The 25,954-nt window shown below is 43.5% G+C and overlaps 1 protein-coding gene across 1 annotated transcript in view; it reads left to right on the top strand.

The window, feature by feature from the left end:
• Nucleotides 1–25,954, top strand: part of ctnnd2a (catenin (cadherin-associated protein), delta 2a) — a gene marked incomplete at both ends in the record, with an annotated part of 886,308 nt that overhangs the window by 360,088 nt on the left and 500,266 nt on the right. Inside the window, one exon of the mRNA XM_084325908.1 lies at nucleotides 6,063–6,227. Within this exon, the coding sequence (XP_084182034.1) occupies nucleotides 6,063–6,227 (165 nt within the window). The remainder of the gene's footprint in view (nucleotides 1–6,062; nucleotides 6,228–25,954) is intronic.

The raw sequence follows: 25,954 nt of genomic DNA, 5'->3' as shown, positions 1-25,954 counted from the left end.
TCTCTCTCTGGCTTGGTTGTGCTCTCTCTCTCTCTCTCTCTCTCTCTCTCTCTCTCTCTCTCCTCTCTCTCTCTCTCTCTCTCTCTCTCTCTCTCTCTCTCTCTCTCTCTCTCTCTCTCTCTGTATTGGTTGTGCTCTCTCTCTCTCTCTCTGGCTTGGTTGTGCTCTCTCTCTGGCTTGGTTGTGCTCTATCTCTCTCTCTCTATTAATAATAAAGTAATAATAATACATTATTTATTTATTAAATATTAAGTTTGGAATATTAAGTTTGGCATTCTTTTTTTTCAACTGAGGTAGGTAGATAAAATTTTTAGAGACTAAAGTACCGAAAAAGGTACTGTTGGGGTACCGGTATCGATTCACAGGTACCGGTACCGGTATCGGTTCAAATGTGAACGGTACCCATCCCTAGCTCTCGCTGTCTGTCACTCAATCCCTCTTCACCATTGTATCTCTCTTTTTTTCATCTTGCTTTCTCCTCAACCATTCCATCTCTTCTCGTCACCCCTTCTCTCTCTCTCCATCCCCTTCTGATGTCTCTCTCTATCTTCCTCTCTTTTTCTCTATTGCTTTGTCACCTATCCCTCCATTTCCTCTTTTTGATGTCTCTTTCTCTCTCTCTAGCTTCCAATCTCTCTCTCTACTCTCTCTCTCTCTCTCTCTCATCTCTCTCTCTCTCTCTCTCTCTCTCTCCTCTCTCTCTCTCTCTCTCTCTATCTCTCTCTCTCTCGCATCCCATGTATGTTGGCTCTCTCTCTCTCTCGTCCATGTCTGTTGGCTCTCTCTCTCTCTCGTCCATGTCTGTTGGCGCTGGCTCTCTCGTTCATGTCTGTTGGCGCTGGCTCTCTCGTCCATGTCTGTTGGCGCTGGCTCTCTCATCCATGTCTGTTGGCGCTGGCTCTCTCATCCATGTCTGTTGGCGCTGGCTCTCTCATCCATGTCTGTTGGCGCTGGCTCTCTCGTCCATGTCTGTTGGCGCTGGCTCTCTCGTCCATGTCTGTTGGCGCTGGGCTCTCTAGTCCATTGTGTCTGTTTGGCTCTCTCTCTCTCTCCGTCCATGTCTGTTGGCGCTGGCTCTCTCGTCCATGTCTGTTGGCGCTGGCTCTCTCATCCCATGGTCTGTTGGCGCTGGCTCTCTCATCCATGTCTGTTGGCTCTCTCTCTCGCATCCATGTCTGTTGGCGCTGGCTCTCTCATCCATGTCTGTTGGCTCTCTCTCTCATCCATGTCTGTTGGCTCTGGCTCTCTCGTCCATGTCTGTTGGCTCTCTCTCTCTCATCCATGTCTGTTGGCGCTGGCTCTCTCATCCATGTCTGTTGGGCTCTCTCTCTCGCATCCATGTATGTTGGCGCTGGCTCTCTCATCCATGTCTGTTGGCTCTCTCTCTCATCCATGTCTGTTGGCTCTGGCTCTCTCGTCCATGTCTGTTGGCTCTGGCTCTGGCTCTGCAGTCCTTTGTCAACAGAACACCTGATGAACATGTAGCAGAATTGGGAATGATTTCCATTTCAAATGACTGTCGTCCCACCGTCCACCTCCGTCATCTCACAGGGACACTTCACCTCATTGTGAGTGAATGAGTTTGAATATGGCCGCATGGAAATTATATAGATGAAGCAATAACAATACATTGTTCTTATAGGGACTGCTACCTTTATCATTTATTTGAGCTGTAATTAACACAAGGAATCAATGTCCCTGATGACATCACATATTCAAACTCATTTACTCGCAATAACTGTCCAACTAAATGAATGTATGAAAACATTAAAGGTCAACCTCCACGTTGTATTTTTTGTTCAATAAACAATGTGGACTAGGCCAACAGTGGCTTTCATGAAGAAGGGGGAAAAAAAGTATTGAAATTTACCCAGTTTTAGCGTTTTTATCAAACATTTTGTCTGCCCAACACAATCACCACGCACATGCATATTTTAATCAATGGTTTCATAACGTGCGTGTGTAATCGAAATGATCGTCACAACAGGTGCAGGGCACCAGGGGGGCTCACCAGGGGGCGCTGAGAGTCACACAGCTAGTGGCAGGCAGAGAGCCTTGCTACCATAGATATATGCTTGCTAATAGCCCGAATGAAAATGTATCTGTTTCACCCTCACTATTGCTCCGTGATTATAGCCATCCATCCATCTCTAAAGCTAACCACTATTTGTAAAAGCCACAACCACGTTACCATATTTGTAATAATGTAAATCATTGTGTCGTTGTACACATATTGTGTTTATAACGTTAGTAGATAACATAGCTTAGCTTGGTAGCTATTGTGCTAACAACATATCCCGACATCCGGCTCGCTGGCCGGCATGAACGGCCGACCCAAAATGGTTCTCTCCTCTCTAGTACACCCCGTCCCCACGGGTGGCCCTGCCGGGGGGGCCCATGGACGCGACTGGCGGCGGCAGCCGATAGGGTGCTCTCGAGGCCCGTAAAGGCTAGTGTTACACGATAGCTATGAGCTAACTAGCGCTGCGGGCTCCGGCGCCCTGCGGCCGCCGCTGTTGTCGAGTCCACAAGCTCCTCCGCGGGGACGGGGGCACACAAAGAGGAGAGAACCACCCGCAGGGGACGGCGGGCTATAGGCTAACATCAGTGAGTGTAGCAGGGACGGCGGAGATATAGGCTAACTGTGATGCACCGAGTGAGCCACCATTGATCTAGTACTATGACCCGGACGGACATAAGGCATACGTTTCCTGAAGTGACGTCACGGCCGTTGCTAGGTGCTAGCGTCTGATAAGCTTTTTAGATTCGGCTCATTAATATGCACCTGTTGTCCTGTTGTGACGTTGGCGTTTGATAAGCTTTTTTGTTTCGCGCTGTGCATGTTATTCGTGCTGCGTGACCTTTTTAACTCTTTCAGAGTGGCATTTTCCGGTGTCAAATGGAAAAAAATAAATAATGAAATTATATACCAATGATGTAAACTACCCATAATTGATCAGTAGGGTTTAACCTGGAGGTTGGGCTTTAAGGTCTATTTGAAGGTTTTTGGGATGTGTGTGAGATTATGTGGAAAATAAATCAGCATTGTTTTTGAGGCCCCCCCTTAACCACTTAAGCATCGGGCAAAAATGGCGCTAGTTAATATACTTTTTTTGTACTATTGCATACCCAAAGTAATTTGCGATTTATTATTACTTATCGCACATGCATGAGTCTGGTCTCTTTTGAAAGGTAACATTCTGAAGTTTCTTACACATTAAAAATAATAAAAAATCACATTGAGTGCTAATGAAATAGAGTTACAGAGGTTTGAACACACAGAAGTAAACGTTTTGTGTACTTACATTTCTGTTTACTTGTTGCCAGATGCCTGTGTTTGGGTTCCAGCTGAGAGGTACAGTAGGAGCTGGAAAACTTAACTGTTCCATAGCCTGAAGTCTTATAGTCATACAGGTCCAAAGTTGATACAAATCCCAAACAATCTTTGTAATGTTGTGTACCATTAAAAATGTGTCATGATTATTCAAAATGGCCGTCTGCTCCCATTCATTCAGAGGCTCTCGTCAAAACAATGGACTTCGTCGTCTTCTTGTGTCACCTTCCCCCCCACTCTCAGCACTCGTCTGGCATCGCTTTCGGAGCAGACGCTCCTTGGCTACAAAGGCGGCCAATAATTTTCATCGCCGGGGGGTCATTGGTCCGAAAATCCAGCCCGGAGCCAACAGGCGATGGAAAAGTGCCGCGATGTGTGCGAGCATGCGTGACGGCCCACATTCGGGCTGTGCGATGTTTAAGAGGTTAATGTTGACAAAAGACTGTTGAACTCGCCGTACGCTGCTGCGATCCGGCCTGTCAAAAGGGAGACGTCCACAACTACACTACTCTTCCTCTCTGCTGTATCTGCTGTATTCCTAGCAGGAGAGCAGTCAACATATTCTTAAATAATAGCACAGATAGCTAGCACCTCAGGCCACAGCCAACACAGGTAGAGAGAGAGAGAAGACTACCTCTCGAATGACAACCTTGTTAGCTTTCTGTATCATAACGTTAGCTTTCTGCATCATAACGTTAGCTTTCTGCATCATAGCGTTAGCTTTCTGCATCATAAAGTTAGCTTTCTGCATCATAACGTTAGCCTTCTGTATCATAACGTTAGCTTTCTCTGTATCATAACGTTAGCTTTCTGCATCATAACGTTAGCTTTCTGCATCATAGAGTTTAGCTTTCTGTATCATAACGTTGGCTTTCTGCATCATAAAGTTAGCTTTCTGCATCATAAACGTTAGCTTTCTGCATCATAGCGTTAGCTTTCTGCATCATAACGTTAGCTTTTTGTATCAAAAGTTAGCTTTCTGCATCATAAACGTTAGCTTTCTGCATCATAGCGTTAGCTTTCTGCATCATAAAGTTAGCTTTCTGCATCATAACGTTAGCCTTCTGCATCATAACGTTAGCCCTTCTGCATCATAACGTTAGCCTTCTGTATCATAACGTTAGCTTATACTCTGGACTGGATTGATAGCAGGGCTAGTAACAAAGCGGAGGGACAAATTCACAAAAGTTCCCAAAACAGGATACTTTTTTTTTAAAAGCAGATTAGATACTACAGACAACTGGTAGTACAATTCCTTGTCAGACAGGGAGAATGAGGTTATAAAAATCCATAAAAATCCAACAAACATTTCAGGAGCTGTCATTTCACACAGATAGCCACGCTAGCTTCCTCCTCTCTCTCAGCAAGCAGCTAGCAGTGTTAGCACTCTGTTGGCTAGCAGAGCCACTTAGCCAGTTAGCTCAAACTAGCAGCATTAGCACCAGTGGAATTCGGCGATTCCACACAGAAAACAGTCAACACAGCGTTTTCACTTCCCTTACTTTAGTTGACTGCGTCTCCTCCGATGTACAGCGTTGTGTATCTCCCTCCGTCTTGGCACCACCTCGACGTTGGTTCGATATCCCACGCGGGGTACTTTTCTCTGTGTTCCGTCCGTGCCGTCTTTTGGGTGGCGCGCGGTCCGGTAAATAATTGTCCAAATATCTAGCAGTTGATGAACTTGGGAGTCTGTTCCTAGTTTAATCTGCCACACGTTAGCACTCGATAAAAGTTAGTTAGCTAGGTTAGCTAACTAGCTAGTAAAGTTAATGTCTTGTTCGCTGTCCCTGCCTAAGGCCTTTAGCTAAGCTACTAGCCGACATGGCTAGCCTGCTCTCTGCTGACTCCCCGACTGAACGTTCTAACACGCACACTTTAACACGCTATTTGAAATGGATGCACGTTAGCGTGCTCACAGTCATTTTTTTACACCACTCTCTGACTCAGTCTCCACCTTAGTAGTTACACCACACCTGGCTGTGAGCTGTGAGAGGACAGTCCACGTGCCAGCGCTGGCAGCTTTTTATATGCAGATAGGTGATGGTGACGCCGTGACGGACGCACGCTGCCTGTCGCACTCGCAGGTCGCAGCAGGCATAGTGAGGCAGCCGGTCTAATGTGAAATATATATAATAACTAAGCATGGATGGATGTAAGTCACATTAGACACCTGTAAGCAAAACTAGATGTTCGGGTCTGTGATGGAAAGTGATTGTTAAATAACATTATATTTTATTTTAATTTTTATATATATATATATATATATATAAAAAAAAGATAATCAAATAAAAAAAAATTCTTCTTCTCTTCTCGCGAGGCCCTAGGGAAGCGAGAATTGCACTGCTTGCACGCCCCTAGCGGCGGCCCTGGATGTCTGGTATAACATCTATGGTTCCTGCCATCTCTGTCAAAGTGCTCTTGAGCAAGCCACTGAAACCCCAAATGGCTTCAGAAGCATTGTGCTGTGCTGCGGGTGACCTCTGACCTATCTGAAGAAGTGCAATGTGTGTGTATCTAGGAGGAATTACATTTTCCTTGTGTAAAATGATGAATACATTTTCGTCATCCCTCCCTCCCTATCTCCTTTCCTTCCTTCTTTGTTCCCTGCCCCTGTCCCTTTACCCCTCCCTCCCTCCCTCCCTCCCTCCCTCCCTCCCTCCCTCCCCCTCCCCTCCTTCCTCCCTCCCCTCCCTCCCTCCCCTCCCTCCCTCCTCCCCTCTCCCCCCAGGCTCCCGTGGATCTTACAGCAGTCAGCACAGTCAGGAGCCCCTGAGGCCCCTGGGGTCACCTGAGCACCATATAGATCCCATCTATGAGGAGCGTGTCTACCACAACAAGGGTCCCATGAGGAGCCTGGGCCAGGGCCAGACACGGGCCCCCTACCGCAACACCAGTAAGAAACCCTCCTTACATTCTGCTAAGCCGCGTGCCTGTCATTTCTTATGAGCAGTGGGCGGCGGGGGGGGGGGGGGGGGGGGGCTGAGAGGAAGGGTCACAGCCTCAGTTCCTTGGGGGATGCCGGTGTTTTGCTCACCAGTAAGTATTTATGTTAGTGTGGGGGGGGGGGGGGGGGGGTGGGGGGGGGTGGGGCTAGCGGAGTCTTAAAGAAACACGCCAACCTTTTGGGGAATTCGCTTATTTGCCATCTACCCTGGAGCAGTACATACCCTTTTCTTCTCTGTGCATGCATTGGGCTTAGGGAACAGCCGCACCATTAGCCTAGCTTAGCGCCATTCACTGGAAGTAGGTGTGCCAGTGTAGCCTAGTTCCCAACAGTCACGAAATACACTCCAAATACAACTCCAAAACTTTCCTGTAAACATGTTGTGACCTGTGTATTTACCACATGGAGAAAAATATATATATATATTAGACATTTTCGTTTTCTAAGCAGATACATACTTGGAACTATTTTTTGCCGAACCACTGTTGTTTGGGCGCAGTGATTTCATCACCTTTTTCAAAAAACAACAGCGCTTTTAAGGTGATGGAAACGCTTTACTCAACGTTATTTAATTCTCTGAAATACAACAACTCAACTCGACTAGAAAATCAAGTTAACGTACTAAAAATAGAGATCAATGCCATATACAGACAACAATCGGAAATACAAATACGCAGCACAAGACAACAGCAGTACTCCCATGGTTCCAAACCCAGCCACCTATTAGCCATGCGATTAAGAATTAATGCAACATTTGCAGATATAACTACCATTAGAGCACAACAAGTACTTGTAACAGATCCTGTAAAAAATAAACGATACATTCAAGTATTCTACTCCGACTTATATAAATCAGAAACGTCCTTCGATCAAAACAAAATGGACACATTTCTTAATCAAATTATTCTCCCTAAACTTTCAGAGGATGACGCTAAACAGTTAGAAACACCGATCACACTAGAGGAACTCAAGAAGGCCATAACCGCAATGAAAAGTGGTAAGGCTCCTGGAAGAGACGGTTTCCCATCAGAAATGTACCTTTCTTGTTGGGACATAATTGGCCCCTTATTACTAAATATGATCTTATACTCAGTCAAGGAGGGGAACTTCCATAAGAATGACAATATTGCACTCATAACAGTCCTCCTTAAAAAAGACAAAGACCCCAACGAGTGCGGTAGTTATAGACCTTTAAGCCTCCTCGGAACAGATATCAAACTGTACTCTAAGGTATTAGCCATCAGATTACAAAAGCATATGACGTCTTTAGTTCACCCGGACCAAACTGGCTTCATAGGAGGCCGCCTGATCACTGAGAACATAAGACGAATACTGCACGTACTTGATGCCGACAAGGAGGACACCATACCTAAGGCGATGCTGTCCCTGGATGCTATGAAGGCCTTTGACAGGCTGGAATGGTCATATCTGTGGGCAGTGCTAGAAAGGATGGGGTTAGGAAAAGGATTCATCGATATGATTAAAGTATTATACAAAGACCCATCGGCCATGATTACAACAGGCACAATCATCTCCCAAATATTTCCGGTATCACGCTCTGCCAGACAGGGTTGTCCTCTTAGTCCCGGACTGTTCAATCTATCATTAGAGCCTTTAGCACAATATATAAGACAATCCCAATCCATAGAACCAATCGTAATCAAGGGCACACAACAAAAAATTCGTTTATATGCGGACGATGTAATATTGTTCATGCAAAACCCCAACACCACATTGCCTCATCTGCTGAAGTTGATTGAGGACTTTGGTGATTTATCGGGATTTAAGATAAATTGGCCGAAGTCGGCTTTCCTTCCACTTAACACCCCTGCAAAAAAAGATACAACCCTCCCAGGACAGATACCGATGGTAAAACATTTCAGATGCTTGGGAGTGGAAATATTCCCTACCATAAGACAAACGGTGAAGCACAACTACACAAAAATCCAAAACAAAATCAAAGACGACCTTGATAGATGGGCAAAACTTAAAAACACAGTACAAGCACGGATATCAATAGTTAAGATGGATGTACTACCTAAAATCAACTTCTTCAGTTCAATGCTACCGTTACCCCCTCCAGAGGGTTACTGGAAAAGATTACACTCCTTCACATACAAATTTATTTGGAATAACAAACCACCACGTATAAAAAGATCCACCGCACAGAGAAATAAAGCAGATGGTGGCATGGCATTTCCAGATTTTTTCCTATATTTTAAGGCGTACACATTAAGTCCATTGACAACATGGTTTGACTCCCAAGCATTAGCATCCTGGAGAAAAATAGAAGAAAACATAGTAGCCCCACATAGACTGAAGGACATAGCATACACTAAACTACCAATCAAGCACTGTGAACGAGAATTTGGCCCCATAATTACTCATGCGATCCGGATATGGCGTGAATCACAAAAAAAAAATCCTAACCCACAAAAATGGCACAATCATACTCCCTTATTCAATAACAATGCACTCTTAATTGGTAAACGACCTATAAGATTCCCTATATGGGAAGAGCAAGGCATACACTCATTAGGGGATGTTTTTAACAAACAGGGTTTTTGTAGTGATAAAGAAATACGCAAAAAATTTAATCTCACCAAGTCCACATGGCTTTTTCACAAACAGTTAGAGCTATGTTTGAAGTCTCACGGTGTTCCATTAGACAGACCAATTGAACACCACAGATACCACAAATTCTTCTACGCAAGAGAGACATCGAGAGGTTTTGTTTCAGAATTTTATCATCAATTACTAACGTCCTCGTATGAAACCCTTCAACTTGACTCTGTCTGGAGGAGGGATATACCAGACCTGGAAAATGACTTTGATTGGCAAGGAGCCTGGGCAAATGTCTGACTTACATCAAGGAACCCGGATCATCAACAAATCAATCTTAACTATATTCACAGGACATACTTGACTCCTATAAGACTGTGCCGAATGGGGCTTAAACAAGATTCCAAATGCACCCAATGTACAAATGGGGACGAAGGGACATTTATGCACATGTATTGGGACTGCTCACCAGTTAAGGCATTCTGGAAAGATGTGACCCAACAAATATCAAAACTCGTATCTTGGAATATACCTGTACACCCCTCGGTATTACTATTGAATGATGTTTTTGAGTTTGCAGTGAATCCACAGCTAAAGAGATTGGTTTTATCGGGTATCACAGTAGCCAAGAAGCTGATCGCATCACGCTGGTTTCAACCGGAAAAAATGTGCCGTAAAGTTTGGTTTCTTACATATCTCGATGTAATTTACCATGAAATATCTACAGCAAGAATTCTGGGTCTCAATGAATCCAAAATGTCAATGTGGTTAGAAGTGGTGGAGAGAATAAAAGCTAGCTTATAATGGTAGTGTCTGGTTAGGTGCGAGGGATAGTGGAGGTACTTCTCAAGGTGGGGTCCGGGAGGGGGGGGTTCGAGCTGAGCATATGTATGTAGGTTTTTTTAGATAACAGGTATTAGGGGTATATCTTATATAAGACAACTAACTAAAATGTGATCTCATTGGATGTGCCCTGACAATTAATGCTTGTATATCTTATCGTGTGTTGTCATGTTTGTTTATATGTTTGTTTAAAAAAAAAAAGAAAAAAAAAAGTGATGAAATCACTGCACCCAGGCAGCAGTGGTCACTGTCTGAACGAGCTGCATTCATATTGTAAGTTAGCGTCGCAAGCTGAAAATAGGCTACCTCTGTCATGTGCTGTGTGCCTCGGGCTAGCTACAGCTGGCAGGCAGCTGCTTGCTAGCAGGAGTTGTGTATTCCTGTTTCCACAGTAACGTAAGATTGCTCTGCATTACCATATTCAACTCTAGCCAGTGCTACAGTTGTTTTTTCGTGGGTAACGATAATAGAACTTGTTTGGCTTGTTAACGGTATGCCGCGTTGTGTGTGTGTGTGTGTGTGTGTGTGTGTGTGTGTGTGTGTGTGTGTGTGTGTGTGTGTGTGTGTGTGTGTGTGTGTGTGTGTGTGTGTGTGTGTGTGTGTGTGTGTGTGTGTGTGTGTGTGTGTTTATTTAAACGGATCCCCATTAGCTGACGCCTTAGCGGCAGCTAGTCTTCCTGGGGTCCAATAACATACACATACACATACACAAGATAACATACACCTATTGAACATAAGAAAGCATATATCACAAAGAACTGTGTGTGTCGGTCGCTGTTCATTTCCTATAGTGCTGAAATGTGTGCGTTTGACTCCATCCAAATCCTCTAGTCTGACCAGCGTGACTCCCACCACAGAGCTAGCCTTCCTCACCAGCTTGTTCAGTTTGTTGGTGTCCCTCGAGTTGATGTAGCCCCCCCAGCATGCCACAGCATAGAAGAGGGCGCTGGCCACTACAGACTGGTAGAATGACTGCAGCAGTCTATTGCAAACATTGAAGGACCTGAGTCTCCTCAGGAAGAACAGCCCGCTCTGTCCCTTCCTGTAGAGGGCCTCTGTGTTGTCCGACCAGTCCAGTTTATTGTTCAGGTGTACCCCAAGGAACTTATATGACTCCACCATATAAGGGGGGGCTCTTCCTGCCCCTTCGGAAGTCCACCACCAGCTCCTTTGTTTTACTGGTGTTGAGTTGGAGGTGGTTGCTCTCACTCCACCCCACAAAGCTCTCCACCAGGGCTCTATACTCCTCCTGATCGTCGTCAGTGATGTAGCTTACGATGGAGGAGTCGTCAGAGAACTTCTGCAGGTGGCACCTGCTTGAGTTGTGGCAGAAGTCTGAGGTATAGAGGGTGAAAAGTAAGGGTGACAGCACAGTTCCTTGGGGGGCGCCGGTGTTGCTCACCAGTACATCAGACTAACTATCCTTTAGTCTGACGTACTGCGGTCTGTCAGTGAGGTAGTCCTTGATCCAGGCCACCAAGCCGTGCTCCAGCTGCATCACGGTGAGCTTTTCCGCTAGCAGTGACGGCTGGATGGTGTTGAAGGCACTGGAGAAGTCGAAGTCCACAGATACTTTCTGTGGTGACTATGATTTGGATTGTGTTTGTTCATGCTTGTTGTCATAAACTCTTTGTATGCATTTGATTTGTTCATTCTAAATTCACGGAATTAATTGTGCTTGCATTGGTGTATAACGCTAAACATTTAGTAACGTGCATTTTCAATTATATAGCATATTAGCACGGAATCATTGAATCTCGTTTTTCTGTTATTTGTTATTGTTTGTTGCATTACTATTCATTAGCACCTGCTATAAACAATCCAGCCCCCCGTAGCTCCCCCAATCACAATTATCTGGCGCCGCTGCTTATGAGACATTTTTGTTAAAGAATAACTAAACACATGGTAATTTTGCTGCCCCTTGATATTGCACACTTTGCCCCACCCCAGTCCGTGGTGCCTTTTTGGAAGTAATATCAAAGCCTGTCTGTCAATAAAAGAGGTACGTGACATTGGGGGTGGGGCAGAGTGTGCATCAGGGTGAAAATATCAACCACTCGGTTTGCAACATGAGCATGTGTTTCATTAGTCTTTAACCTAAATCGAAGCAGGAATTGTTTTTTCTAGTTCAAAAGGCAGTTGACAATTAATGTCCTAATGGAATGATATCCATCCATTTGAGCTCTGAGAGAAAACAAAGCCTGTCATTGATGTATAATTACACTGCATCATCTGTTAACAACAGTGCAACTATAGTTTTACTCAGCACCTCCTGGGTGTGAATGTACACACTCAGCAACTCTCCCCTGTGTGAATGAACAGAGAAATAAAACAAAGTGCAAGTCAAGTAGCTTATAGTCCTTTATGACAATTCAATTATCTTTCAAACTAGGAACGCCTGAGTGGAGGAAATTCAACGTTTTACCAAAAGATACCATGATAACTAGAGTTAAATATGAGAAAATACATGTTGGTAATATTATACCTTAAAGGTAGAATCTGTAATGTCGTGAAACAGTGACCTGTAGGCAAAAGTGTCTCGCTTGGTATTGCACTTTGTTTACTTTGCCTAGAGGTCACTGTTTGACAACATTACAGATTCCACCTTTAAAACATAAGCCTACTAGACCCCATGAAAGACATCAGTTGGAAGACATTAACTGAATTTTGGTATGTGCACGATTATTCTCACGCTGGAAGACTCATTTGACTGTTACTTTTGAGGCCCACCTGTGGCGAGACACTTGTGTTTATACCAGAGACAGTCTATATAATGAGGACACAGAGCACTGGGGCAGTTTTGAATGGCAGAAGATGGTGGCAACAAGGAAATACTTGCTACAAAACAAACACATTCAGAGAAAATAATTAAATGTGATGTGGGTTTATGTTGAGTAAAACTATAATCTACTTAGTCTTGAGGTTTACAGTATTCACGTAGTGAGTGGTTTCCATGATAACTAAGGACTAGGCAGAAGCATAGAGGCTGGTCTATCACAAAATATATATATATATTTTTAATCAAATTAACCATTCTTCTGTGTTGTCATCTGTTTGCCAGTGACTTCAAATATGAAAGAAAAACAATGAAATGTAAGATGGATTTCTTAGATATGGATGACTCCCCGTTCAAAGAGATATGGGTCAGGTCTCATTAGTCTTGTTTGTCCCTGTTATCAAGGTGAACGGACTTCTCACCACATCAGGCCCGCGAGGCATTTTAATTTGGCCCGGAAAAGTTATATTAATCAAACGCAAAAAAATATATACTATGTAAAATATTCTCCTATGAAAATAGCTGCCACTTGTATTATGAATTTCGTAGCGCAGATAACTTTTATTATGAAACAGGAAGGACACAAAGGAGCTCTCCAACTGGAGATGGTGAAGCTGTCCACTTCAGAGGTGCTGAAAGCGCAACACCGTGACGTGACAGTTTGTGAATTCTGGTCCAACATCGTGTCCGAGTCCAACATTAAATGGCTGGCAATGTTCTTCCTGACCATGTGTGGATCGACATACACCTGCGAGTCCAGCTTCTCCACAATGAACTTCATCAAAAGTCAACAAAGTGCCTCCGCCTTGCCACAACGTCATATCAGCCGAACTTTCGAAAACTCATTTGAGCGGAGATGCAACTTTTCACATTGACACGCTCTGATTTCCATCCCATGGTTTCTGCTTGATACGAATATTATTATTTTGGTTGTTAGACTTGTTTGAAATGTATGCTAATTGTTACATTCGAAGCGGTCCTGTATATCTAGTTTCCATTTGGTTAATAGCCTGTTTTTATTTGTGTTAAACAAACAAGTGTTGCGCTTCTCTGCCGCGGGCAATTCAATTCTTTATTTCAGGAAAGTCTAGGCCTGCGTTAAAGGGTTTCCAGCAGTAGGCTATAAAGGCACGCATGTCATGCTCCTTCATATAACAGAAAAACTCAAATGGTTATTGAATGTTGGACTTGCATTTCATGCAACTGAAAGGAATTTCATGCAACTGAAATGACAAGCTGTTCTGTAAACTCTGTTCTTCTCAAGTAGCCTATGTCTGCATTTTGAATGAGGGAGGGGTGAGGGGGTTGGGATTGGCCCCGCCAAGTCATTTGAATCCTAGAAAGTGGACCGGGCAGAAAATGAATTGGGAACCCCTGGTGTAGACACATGTCGCCTCCGATACACCAGCCGCTTCTTTACACCTGACAGGAGTATCACTGGGAGGGCGTAACGCGGGTGGAGGTTCACACTATCTCCCCCAGATCCCCTCCATGCCGAACAGGTGCCCCAGTTGACCAGTAGGAGGCGCTATTACAACAACCAGGACTCGTACCCCACTGGCTTCCCACCCGCGAACACTGCCAATGTTCGTAGGGACAACTGACCAAGCCGGAGGTACCACTGACAGTGGGAATTGAACCCAGAGTCTCTAGCGGTGGTAGGCGAGCAGTGATGCCGGTAACGCGTTACTAAGTAACGCGTTATTGTAATCTGATTACTTTCCCCCGAAAATAGTAATCTAACGCGTTAATCTTTAAAAGCCAGTAATCTGATTGCAGTTACTTGTCCAAGTGGCTGTGCATTACTATTTCGTTACTATCTCATCATAAATTCATAATGCATGCGGAATGCAGTATTTTATTTCGTTTTCGACAGTCAAAAATACATTTTTGAGCTGTTTTTCTTATTTGGGAGTGACGTGGTGTGGCAGTGAAAGGGTTACACAAGAATGTGTCCTCGCGGCGTGACTGGACTCTCTGTCTGTGAGTGACTCTGCTTTGGCCCAATCACATTCCCCATCCACAGTCTGCGAATCAGAGGCAGAGTAGGGCGGGTCTTCACAGCACGTCATGTGACATATGCGCCAATCGTCTGACAGCAGGGCTCCGTTGGCCGTTGCATTCGTCTGAGAATTCCACCCCAAAACGCTTGTCTAAACGAAGTGAAACCGCAAGAAGACTAGAGAGACATTTATAAAAACAATTTAATAGTTACAGTTGATATAATTGAATAGTTCAGCCTGCATTTGTTAGATGTGAATGGATACACTGGTTTTGTAAAACCACTGGCTGGCTGCTCTAATGCTCTCCCACAGTTCTTCAGGTGGGAGAACACGAGTGACAGAGAGAGGGGAGAGAGACACACACACACACACACGCACACGCACACACACACACAAGCACAAGCACACGCACACACGCGCACACACATACACACAGAGAGGGAGAGAAGGGATTATATTATAATAATAATAATAATTATTATTATTATTATTATTATTATTATTATTATTATTATTATTATTATTATTATTATTATTATTATTATTATTATTATTATTATTATATTAGAGATGTAGGCTGTCTGGGTGGGGTTGGAGAGAAAGAGGCATGGGGTGAGAGAGAGAGAGAGAGAGAGAGAGAGAGAGAGAGGGGTGAGCGAGAGAGAGAGAGAGAGAGAGAGAGAGAGAGAGAGAGAGAGGGGTGAGAGAGAGAGAGAGAGAGAGAGAGAGAGAGAGAGAGAGAGAAAAGCTCTTATTTGCCAGATTTACAGTTAATTTACATGTTAAAGAGAGACTGCTTGTATGTTTATAGAGAGACATTTATAAAAACAATTTAATAGTTACAGTTGATATAATTGAATAGTTCAGCCTGCATTTGTTAGATGTGAATGGATACACTGGTTTTGTAAAACCACTGGCTGGCTGCTCTAATGCTGTGAGCATCATAGACTGTTGCTTTACCATACTTGATGGTACAGAAGCTGAAGCACTAGTTTAACAATTTACGTTATGTGCAGAGAAACAAGTTAAAAACAATTTATGCACTTTCAATAAAGCGTTTAAAAAAAACTGTTGGGGGAACGACGACTTCGTAACCTAGTTACTTTCAAAGTAACTAAGTTACTCTGATAATCAAGTAATCAGTAAAGTAACTTGGATTACTTTTTAAAGGAGTAATCAGTAATCAGTAATCGGATTACTTTTACAAGTAATCTGTGGCATCACTGTAGGCGAGTGCTTAGACCTCTACACTACCCAGTCGTCCCACATTGCAGTTTCGAGACAGCAGTCATGGCACACTTGTCCTGGACCCGTAGAGAAGATCACTCGATAAAAGCTTGATAATAATGGAAAGAGCTTGAGGAGTGGCTACCAGTTGTGCCGCGAGATCTTCACCCCCCAGGAATACAAGCTCCCACCCTCTCACACTGTTTACATGTAACTCATTAGTGACTGGGGTTACACTCGTCTTCCTGCTATCCATAAAAATCTGATTAGTTACACATGGTATGGAATTTACCACAACTGCCAGTATACATCTAAAGCATACATTATTCAACAGAGACATCAAAGCATGGAACAAGGGCTGTAACTGCATATGTTAGCATGATGATAATGGCATAGTGATGATTTAGGAGATGGCGTGTGTCAAAATGTGGCATATTACTTCAGTTGCTATTGCATGCACTTATCTGTGTTTCATTACGCGTATATGTGCATGCTTACCAACTATTTTGCCTCTTTTATTGCAACACTACTATCACATCTAAGAAGGGAGATCCCCCCTTGAATGGCCCTTCTAAGGTTTCTCGCCTCCACATTGCCTGTGGTGCATTTTTTCCTATTGCTAGGTTTTAGTGCGTAAGGTTTTCCTTACCTTCGCGTGGGGTATGTCTGGGAGTGTTGCATTCATTTATTTTAGATTTTTTTTGGACTTCATGGTGTTTTTGTTTTTGTTCTTGATTTATTGTGATGTTTCTTCTTGACTTGTTTAAACAAGACGTGTCCGGCCCATGGGGACATTAGCGTGTGTTGTCGGGCCTTACAAATAAATTCTATTTGATTTGATTTGATTTACTTCCAAATAATATTGTATTATATAAGGACAGCTGTGATTTCTGGAATCATAGCCCTGTTTTCTTTACTTACCACTGTAAAGAGGATGATGTTGATTGCTGGAGTCCTTTCTCAGCACAATCCATGCTGTTCCTCATATTAGCTCCAGCTAGTTAGCCACAAACCAATGCAATGGGGTCACGCTGCCATCTGCACAAGCTGTACAAGCTGCCTGATGCTCACTGAGAACCACACTGTCAGCTCGCACAGACGGGAGTGTGACCCCATTGACTTTTCATTGGTTTGTGGCCAACTATCCAGAGCTGGTATGAGGAACAGCTCATCATTGGATTGTGCTGAGAAACTCTACCAATCAACATCATCATTAAGTCAAAACTCTACCAATCAACAGCATCATTAAGTCAAAACTCTACCAATCAACAGCATCATTAAGTCAAAACTCTACCAATCAACAGCATCATTAAGTCAAAACCCTACCAATCAACAGCATCATTAAGTCAAAACTCTACCAATCAACAGCATCATTAAGTCAAAACTCTACCAATCAACAGCATCATTAAGTCAAAACCTTACCAATCAACATCATCATTAAGTCAAAACTCTACCAATCAACATCATCATTAAGTCAAAACTCTACCAATCAACATCATCATTAAGTCAAAACTCTACCAATCAACATCATCATTAAGTAAGAAATAGAGCTACAGTTCCAAAAATCATCCCTTTAAAACCCTGGAATACTATTGGCTGTGGATAGATGTGTATGCACAGTTGGTGTTGGTTCTGTGTAAGTATTGCATTCTCAGAGTGGTTCTCAGATGCATTATAGCATAGAGACCAACATTTGACTTGTATCAGATAGCACAGTATTCTCCCTTTTTGTCTGTGACATGACATGAGGATTATTTTGAGAGACATTTTGCAGTCAAACCTTATCAAGAGAGATTTACAACAAGTGCAACACGATCATGAGATGGAGAGAGAGAGAGAGAGAAAGAGAGAGAGAGAGAGAGAGAGAGCGAGAGAGAGAGAGAGAGAGAGAGAGAGAGAGAGAGAGAGAGATTGACCTATCTCAAACCACGCCCTCTTTTCTTGATCCTCCAATCACAATGGTCACTTCCCTCAGACAAACCGTCAGGGGGGAGCAATAATTGTGATTGGAGGATCAAGAAAAGAGGGTGTGGTTTGATATAGTTCAATTGAGTGCAAGGAGAGCAATCTCCATCGACACACATGCACGCACAGGCGCACACACCCCTGGCCCCTCCTCTTCATCTCATTGTCTGCGGCGATGCGTCTTGAATGGGGTCTCATTTAGCTTATCTAGATAGTGGGTTTAGGTATGGCGCGTTAATCCCATTACACCATCACTTCACATGGAAACACTCGGCTCCGTCACGCCGCGTTTACGACTCCGCCGTGTCATTAAACCAGCGCACCCTTAATGGCTATCATTAGCATCTGGGTCAAAAGCATCAGGGGGTGGGGGGTGGTGAAGGGGGGGGGCAGGGGGTGGGGGTATGCCACTCCAGATGAGCGTTCACTTCGATCAATAGGCAAGCCGGGTACTTGAGAGCTGGAGAGAACCCTGGATAAGACACCCTTAAAGCCTAGACTGTCTCCTTAGAAGCCTCTTTTCTTTTTCTTGCGAGTGCAGGGGTAATTCTGCTTGCTGTGAGGGTTGTTTGATACGTTGCTTTGATGGCTGGCTAGGCATTGCTTGGATGGTGTTTTTTAAATAAATAAATGGTCATATGACGTGCTCAGAGGGAATACTTTATTATCTATAATTTACTTATATTAATTCTATATATAACATGTACTATATTCCTTTTTTCAGTGCATGAATAGTGATGGTTACCTAATCATCATCATCATCAACCTTTATTTATTATCGTGATACAATTGAGGGTGGGCCCTCATTTTCAATGTTGACAAGATAATGGCACTTCCTAATATGCAGAGTGAGGGCATGTAATGAACTGATAAAGATTGCGCTGACACGCTGAGCTGTAAAGTCATTAATTATGTCATGGTGTCTCTTCTTCGCGATGGTGGGCACCCATTATTGTTTCATTATGACGGCATAGATCACAGTAATTAATGATACACGTCATTCCTTTAAAGCAAGGCTGTGTGTTTCCCTCCAAAAGCACAGACAGGTGGGTAGTATTTTTTTTTTATTTATTTTTTATCTCTCTTTCTCCGATTTTTCTCTGTTTTCTCCCCGTCCCAATTTAGCCGTTGTGCCAATCCCCCCCCCCTCCCCTACCTGGTTGTTGTGCGCATGTTCTCCTACTGGTCGGTGCTAGGGAACCCTGAAGTATCCGCACGCTTCCTCCGACACGTGCGGCGACAGCCAGTGGCTCTCTTCTCACCTGGCAGCGAGGGCTCTCATTGGTGAAGTGTAACGCATGGGAGGTCACGCTGCCTTCCTCAAGTCCTGCCTCCGCTGAGCAAGCGCCCAGACCTGACCTGTAGGCGTCGCTGTCCACAACGCCAGTTTCCCACCCACGGCTTCCCTCCCCCTAACCCAGCCAAACGAGTTAGTATAGCGATCAGCCCAAGCCCCAAGCAATGCTGACTCCGGGAGTCGAGACTGCAGCCTCGGGTAGTGTTATTTTAGTCTCAGATCAAAGTCATCCCTGAATCAAATCTATCTATCTATCTATCTATCTATCTATCTATCTATCTATCTATCTATCTATCTATCTATCTATCTATCTATCTATCTATCTATCTATCTCTATCTCTATCTCTATCTCTATCTCTCTCTCTCTTTTTTTTTTTAAATGCTCTTTTTTTAATTTTGATGATTAGTGGGTATCTATACAGCTGTACTCATTAACGTGTATCAGATCAGCATATCGCTGCTGTCGGGACAAAACCTCATAACTCCAAAAACCCAACTTTTCAGCAGATGAAAAAAACGAACACAGATTTGAGGGTGAATAGAGTTAGGAGGTTTAGACAGATGATCGGTTTAATGCGTTCCCATTGTTTAAACGTTGTAAAACCCACACACACATATGGAGGATGATCTACGGAGTTGATTTATATAAAAAAAAATAATTAAAAAAATGGAGTTATGAAGTTTTGTCCCGACAGCAACGATATTACAGACAGGGAGCAATTAGTTCATATTACAAGGCTGGTGGTAGAGAGCCAAGTTATTGCCTTTCTCCTGCTTTGCCCCTCAAATCTGCAGAGAGGACTACAGTCAGTAGATCTTATTAACGACTCTCACACAGGGTTTCCCCCACATGACAAGATGTCCAAGTTAATTAAATTAGCCTGGGTCCCAATACAAGAATATACTCAAATATGGGTCCTTTGTTGAATGTGTTTAAAGATGCAGTACAATGAAAATGGTATTTTCCCATTGCATTGTTTACAGAAGGTATGTTGATGTAAAAGTACCGTACATGTTAGAACTGCTGTTATTGTGAAAATGACGACCTACAGTACAGCCTTTTGATTACTATCCCCGTGCATATCAACAGAATCAGAACACGTCAGATCCAATATGCTTCCCTGAAGAGATCGCATAATCTAGTTATATTCAGATTTACTAAATTGTATAGGATGGGATCTGATGGATTATGGGTAAGAAATCTTTTTGATATGTGACCCAGATCTAATCACACAAACCATATTTCCACTTCTCAACAATATAAATGACACATTATTTGAATCAGAGTGAGTTGCCCCCCCCCCCTCCCCAATTATAATTACAATTAGAAAAACAAGTCCAAGGCACTCTTCATATATAAAAAAAAAGCTTGAATATATTGCTTAGTTCATGTTTGAACAATAAAAAACTGCCAACATGTTTCGGCCTAGCTGTCGGCCTTCTTCAGGGCATACAAAAAAATTTACTCTATAAAGGAGGCAGTGCTAATCACTCAATCAAGCTCAGGTGTGAGCATTTAGTCAGCCTAAGGTCTAGCTGGCATAATAGCAAATGCCTCCAGAGGTCCTCCAACATCTAGACAGACAGGCTACATATCACTTAAATGGGAAGCTATATACACATTTTAAACCAGAATAGCATCCGACATAACCAAACACCAAAAATACAGGTAGATAGATATTTCCATATTCACAAAAAAGAAACAATATCAATAGTATAATTTAACCCTGGATAAGACTTTGAGTCTGAATATCCAGCGACTCTCTAGTTGATTCAGTGCTCTCTCTCTCTATCCTCTCTTCGAGGATTGAGGGGAGCATGGTCAATTCCTAGAGCTGTAAAAGAAATGTAATTGTCAGCATGTGTATCCATATAATGTTTTACAATAGCATAGTCACAGTTTTGAACCTTGGCTGCATATTTATGCTCACTAAGGCGGTCCTGTAAGCGCCGTTTGGTGCGGCCAATATAAAAAGCATCACAACGAGAACAACACAGTATATAAATAACATGGGTAGTTTTACAGTTTATAAAATGTCTCGCTGTGTATACCTGCTGTGTTCTAGGACGAGTGACGCCTTTACATTTCACCACAATGTCACACCGCTTACAGTGGCCACACTGAAACGGTCCATTAGGAACTTTAGGCAGCCATGTGGTTCTTTCCTCAGCTGTGTACTAGTCTGTGTCTTCTAGAGTAGGAGCTCGTGCACCACATACAAAGAGAGAGAAAGAGAGAGAAAGAGAGACAGACAGACAGAGAAACAGAGAGAGGGGAAACAGAGATGGATAAATGGTAAATGGCTGCTTTTTTATATAGCGCTTTTATCCAAAGCGCTTTACAATTTGTTACTCACATTTTACCCATTCACTCACACATTCACACACACATTCACACACCGACGGCGGAGGCAACCATGCAAAGTGCCGCCAACCTGCTCATCAGGAGCAATTAGGGGTTAAGTACAGTATCTTGCTAAAGGACACATCGACACGCTGCCCGGGAGGAGCGGGGCCCGGGAGGAGCGGGAATCGAACTCGGGAACCTCCGGATTGCCAGACGACTGCTCTACCTCCCGAGCCATTGTCGCCCCATAAAGAAAGAGAGAGGGGAGAGAGAGAAAGAGGGGGAGAGAAAAAGAGTGAGGGAGAGAGAGAAAGCGAGATATAAAGAGATAGAGAGATAGAGAAAGGGAGCGATAGAGAGAGAGAGAGAGGGTGAGACTGCTATACTGTGACAAGCAGGGACGTGCACAAGACTTTAGAAAGGCAGGTGCCGGAAATCATAAAAGGGCATTAATTAGTAAATGTAATGCGAGCGCGCGCAGCGCGCGAGCCCGATTTTTGGGATTAATACAAGTATATCATGGTACATTCAGTTTCACCGATAGATGTCACCAAAACTACATAGTGTCCCTTTAATAACACAATATGCGCTCCAGACCAACAGCTGCGAGAGAGAGAGAGAGAGAGAGAGAGAGAGAGAGAGAGAGAGAGAGAGAGAGAGAGAGAGAGAGAGAGAGAGAGAGAGAGAGAGAGAGAGAGAGAGAGAGAGAGAGAGAGAGAGAGAGAGAGAGAGAGAGAGAGAGAGAGAGAGAGAGAGAGATATGCGTGATTTTCCTGCACTAGCAGCAGCAGACAGGGAGGGGCTGGCGACGTGTTTCACGGTTTCACGAAAATATACAGTGCACTGCAAACCCGACATTTTATTTTGTTGGGCAAATACCTTACCTGAAGTGTACTCTTGCTTTGTTTTAGTTGAAATAGTAACTGTAAAAAAAGAGGTCTCGACTCGAGTGTGAGAGGCACTGTGAGCTCAACAACAGCTGGATATCAATTTCCTGTTCAGTGCACTGCTGGCCCTGCGCGGTTTACATGTTGGCTGGAAGGACCTATTATTTACGAGAGGGGTGGCATTTCTCTCTCTTTCTTAACCTAATATTTAGATCTATCGTGACATCTTTCATTTGGAAGGGCAGGGCAGTATATATATATGTGCAACTGTAAAAAAAAAAAAAAAAAGAGGGTGGCATAAAAAGGGCACTTTCTAATGAGAAATGAAAAAGGCAGGTGCCCGGGCACCCCTTCACCCCTATGTATGCACGTGCCTGGTGACAAGTAGAACAGAATGTGTGTGTGGAGGTTGATGGTGCAGGGCGTTAGCTGGATCCCCGGAGTGCACAGCAGCAGAGACAGCTGTTTGCCACTGCTTGGCTTAGTTATGATAAAACAATGCTGCTATTACTTTCAACCAACGACCATCAAATTAATGTCTGCCTCTTGTGCTCTCTATGAATAATACATGCAATACATGCAAACTCACCACTATGCTACTTTGCCAATGAGGGGGGAAAAGATATGAGGAATGCAGACCGGGGGTGAAATTAATTGCAGTCATCATAGGCTTACCCAGTGTGAGAGAGGAGTCTCTCTCTATTTCTACCTTACTCTCACTCTCTCTCCCTTTTACTCTCTCTCTATCTCTATATCTCTCTCTCTCCCTCTCTCTATCTCTCTCCTCTCTCTCCCTCTCTCTATCTTTCTCTCTCTCTCTTACTCTCACTCTTTCTCTCTTTTCTCTCTAATCTATTGGTCCTTTCTCGCTCTCTCTTTCTAGCTTACTTTCTCTCTCTAATTCTTTCTCTCTATCTATCTCTTTCTATTTATATCTCTATCTTTCTCTCTATCTCTCTTTTACTCTCACTCTTCTCTCTTTTACTCTCTATATCTTGGTCTCTCTTTCTCGCTCTCTCTTTCTACAGTAGCTTACTTTCTCTCTATTCATTCTCTATCTATCTCTTTCTCTTTCTATCTCTACCTCTCTCTCTCTTACTCTCACTCTCTCTATTTACTCTCTATCTCTCTTGGTCTCTCTTTCTCTCTCTCTCTTTCTATCTTACTTTCTCTCTCTAATTCATTTATCTCTATCTATCTTACTCTCTCTCTAATTCATGCTCTCTATCTATCTTACTTCTCTCTCTCCTCTTGTTACCCTCCAACTCACCTCCTCTATCTCCCAGCTTACCACATTTTTTAAACCACTTGCTAACACACACACACACACACACACACACACACACACACACACACACACACACACACACACACACACACACACACGCACACACACACACACACACACACACACACACACGCACACACACACACACACACACACACCCATCCACGCACACACGCACACACACACACACACACCACACACATGCACACACACCACACACACACACATGCACACACACACATGCACACACACACACCACACACACACACACACTCTCTCTCTCTCTCTCTCTCTCTCTCTCTCTCTTTCTTACTCATTCTGAGTCACTCTCGCTCTCTTCTCTCTTTCTCTTGCTTTGCAGTTAATAACTTTTTAAATTAAATAACCTGAATAACTTTGAAAGTGATCTTTGAAAGCAGCCGACACTCACTTTGGTCCAGGTAATTGAACCAGCTGCCTTTCTGCCACGAGCCCACGTCAACCTGCATATTACCAGCAGTAACCCAGTAGGCCCACAATGTTATGCCATAGCCTCATGTTCACTTCATATGCCCCGCCCACTTTCACTGTTGTAAATCTCTGTCATGTTGCTGAACTTTGTGGCAAAGATGCTATAGGCCTGGTGGATATTCCAGAAACTGAATATATAATACATATGTGGACATATTGTTTGACTGTTGTCATGATCTGATCCTGCTGATTTGTGTTCTTCTTGTTATGTATGTTTGCTGTGTTTTTTTGGAGCTCCTATTTATCTGCTATAACATGAATTGCCCAGTTTGGGACATACTATTCAACTTGACCTTGACCTTGAATACTGTTCACCTAGCTCATTCTCCTTGTAATAAAGATCATTGTAATGAGAAAGAACAGGTGGCTTGGTTAATAAAGAATATTGTAAAACGGGTAGCTCAAATCAAGCAATCTGATTGGTTCATAGCCATGGTATAATGTATATCCCAAGTGAAAATAAATTTGATGGTCTGGTCTATGGAGGAGACAGGGGCTGACGCATACAGATTGGGGAATCCCTCACACCACGGCACAGATGTATGCCCATATATGGACCAAGAGAGGTTAAAAATGTCCGTTAGCGTCATCTGAATCAGACGGATAAAGCGATGGTTTTATCAAGATTATTTGATTATTGCTACTACTATTATTGGAACGGGTTAACCACACAAGCATCGGACGGCCCGATTGCCCTTATCTGCCGGCTCCGGGCTGTATTTTCGCAGATCAACCAATACATTGTTGGAACAAGTTGAATTTGCCGCCTTTCGATCGTCAACCTATTGCGTGCTTCCAGTCTCGAGTTACAAGACGAAATATCCGACGAGTGTCATTTGACAAGCAATTCGGACAAGTGACCACATCCGGTTTGGCGGGGTCCTGAACGGACCAGTCACCGCTGATGATTGACCACCTTTGTAGCCAATGAAATTCTGGAGCCAGCACTATCCCAATGCGAGGGCTGATTGCCACAAGAAAGGGATAGAAGAAGCCCAGGGAAGTCCTTTGTTTTGACTAGAGCCTCGGAATCAATGGAAGCGGACGGCCATTTTGGATAATCATGCCGAATTAACACCGGTACACACATTACAAACACCTCTGTAAAACACTCATGTTCCGTGGGACTGATATAAACTTTGGACCTGTAAGTTCCATAACACTTCAGGCTATGGAACTGTTATGTTTTCCAGCTCCATAGGTACTGTGTGTACCTCCCAGCTGGAGCTTAACTCTTTCACTGCCACACGACAGCCGGTTAACCCTTTCACTGTGACAATACAGAAGGTTAGCCCTTTACTATCACACAACCGACGGCGATGTTCCATCATTAGCATCGCCATCGGTTGTGTGATAGTAAAGGGCTAACCTTCTGTCGTGTGGCAGTGAAAGGGTTAAAAGGGCAACAAGTAAACAGAAATGTGAGTACACCAAACCACACTTACGTGTGTTCAAACCTATTTAACCTTAAGCCCCACGGCCCGGTACTGATCCGAGATTTATTTCACGTCATAAATAGATCAATACAGTCCATTAATTAATGTTGCGTTTTTTTTTCTTCAAATGTAGCCAAGAGTAAAGACCCTAACCCTATCACAACAGCAGTCAAAGTGTATATTTTCAGCAATACTTTACTCTTGGCTACATTTGAAAAAGATACCCAACATTAATTAATACGTTCTGTATTGATTGATTTATGGCATGCTATCAATCTCGTACCGGTACCGGACCGCTCGGGCTTAAGAGGTTAAGGGGTTAAGTGTGTCTTACTTTCATAGCCTACTTGGTAACCGGTGTATAAAAGCAATAGCTCACTTCAGACAATGGCATATGGTTATTATATCACAGCTAAGGGGCTGTCAGAACTGCGGCCCTTAGCTGTGATATAATAACCATGGTCTGTCGTGAGCTATGGCTTAAATATACAGTACATGTATCCCTTTCTGGATAATGTGTCACGCTTGCACATGG

The sequence above is a fragment of the Notolepis coatsorum genome (assembly GCF_963971535.1).
Source record: "Notolepis coatsorum genome assembly, chromosome: 12".
Classification (NCBI taxonomy): Eukaryota; Metazoa; Chordata; class Actinopteri; order Aulopiformes; family Paralepididae; genus Notolepis; species Notolepis coatsorum.
The sequence above is the reverse complement of the archived record's forward strand: the minus strand, read 5'-3'. Positions and strand labels throughout refer to the sequence as shown.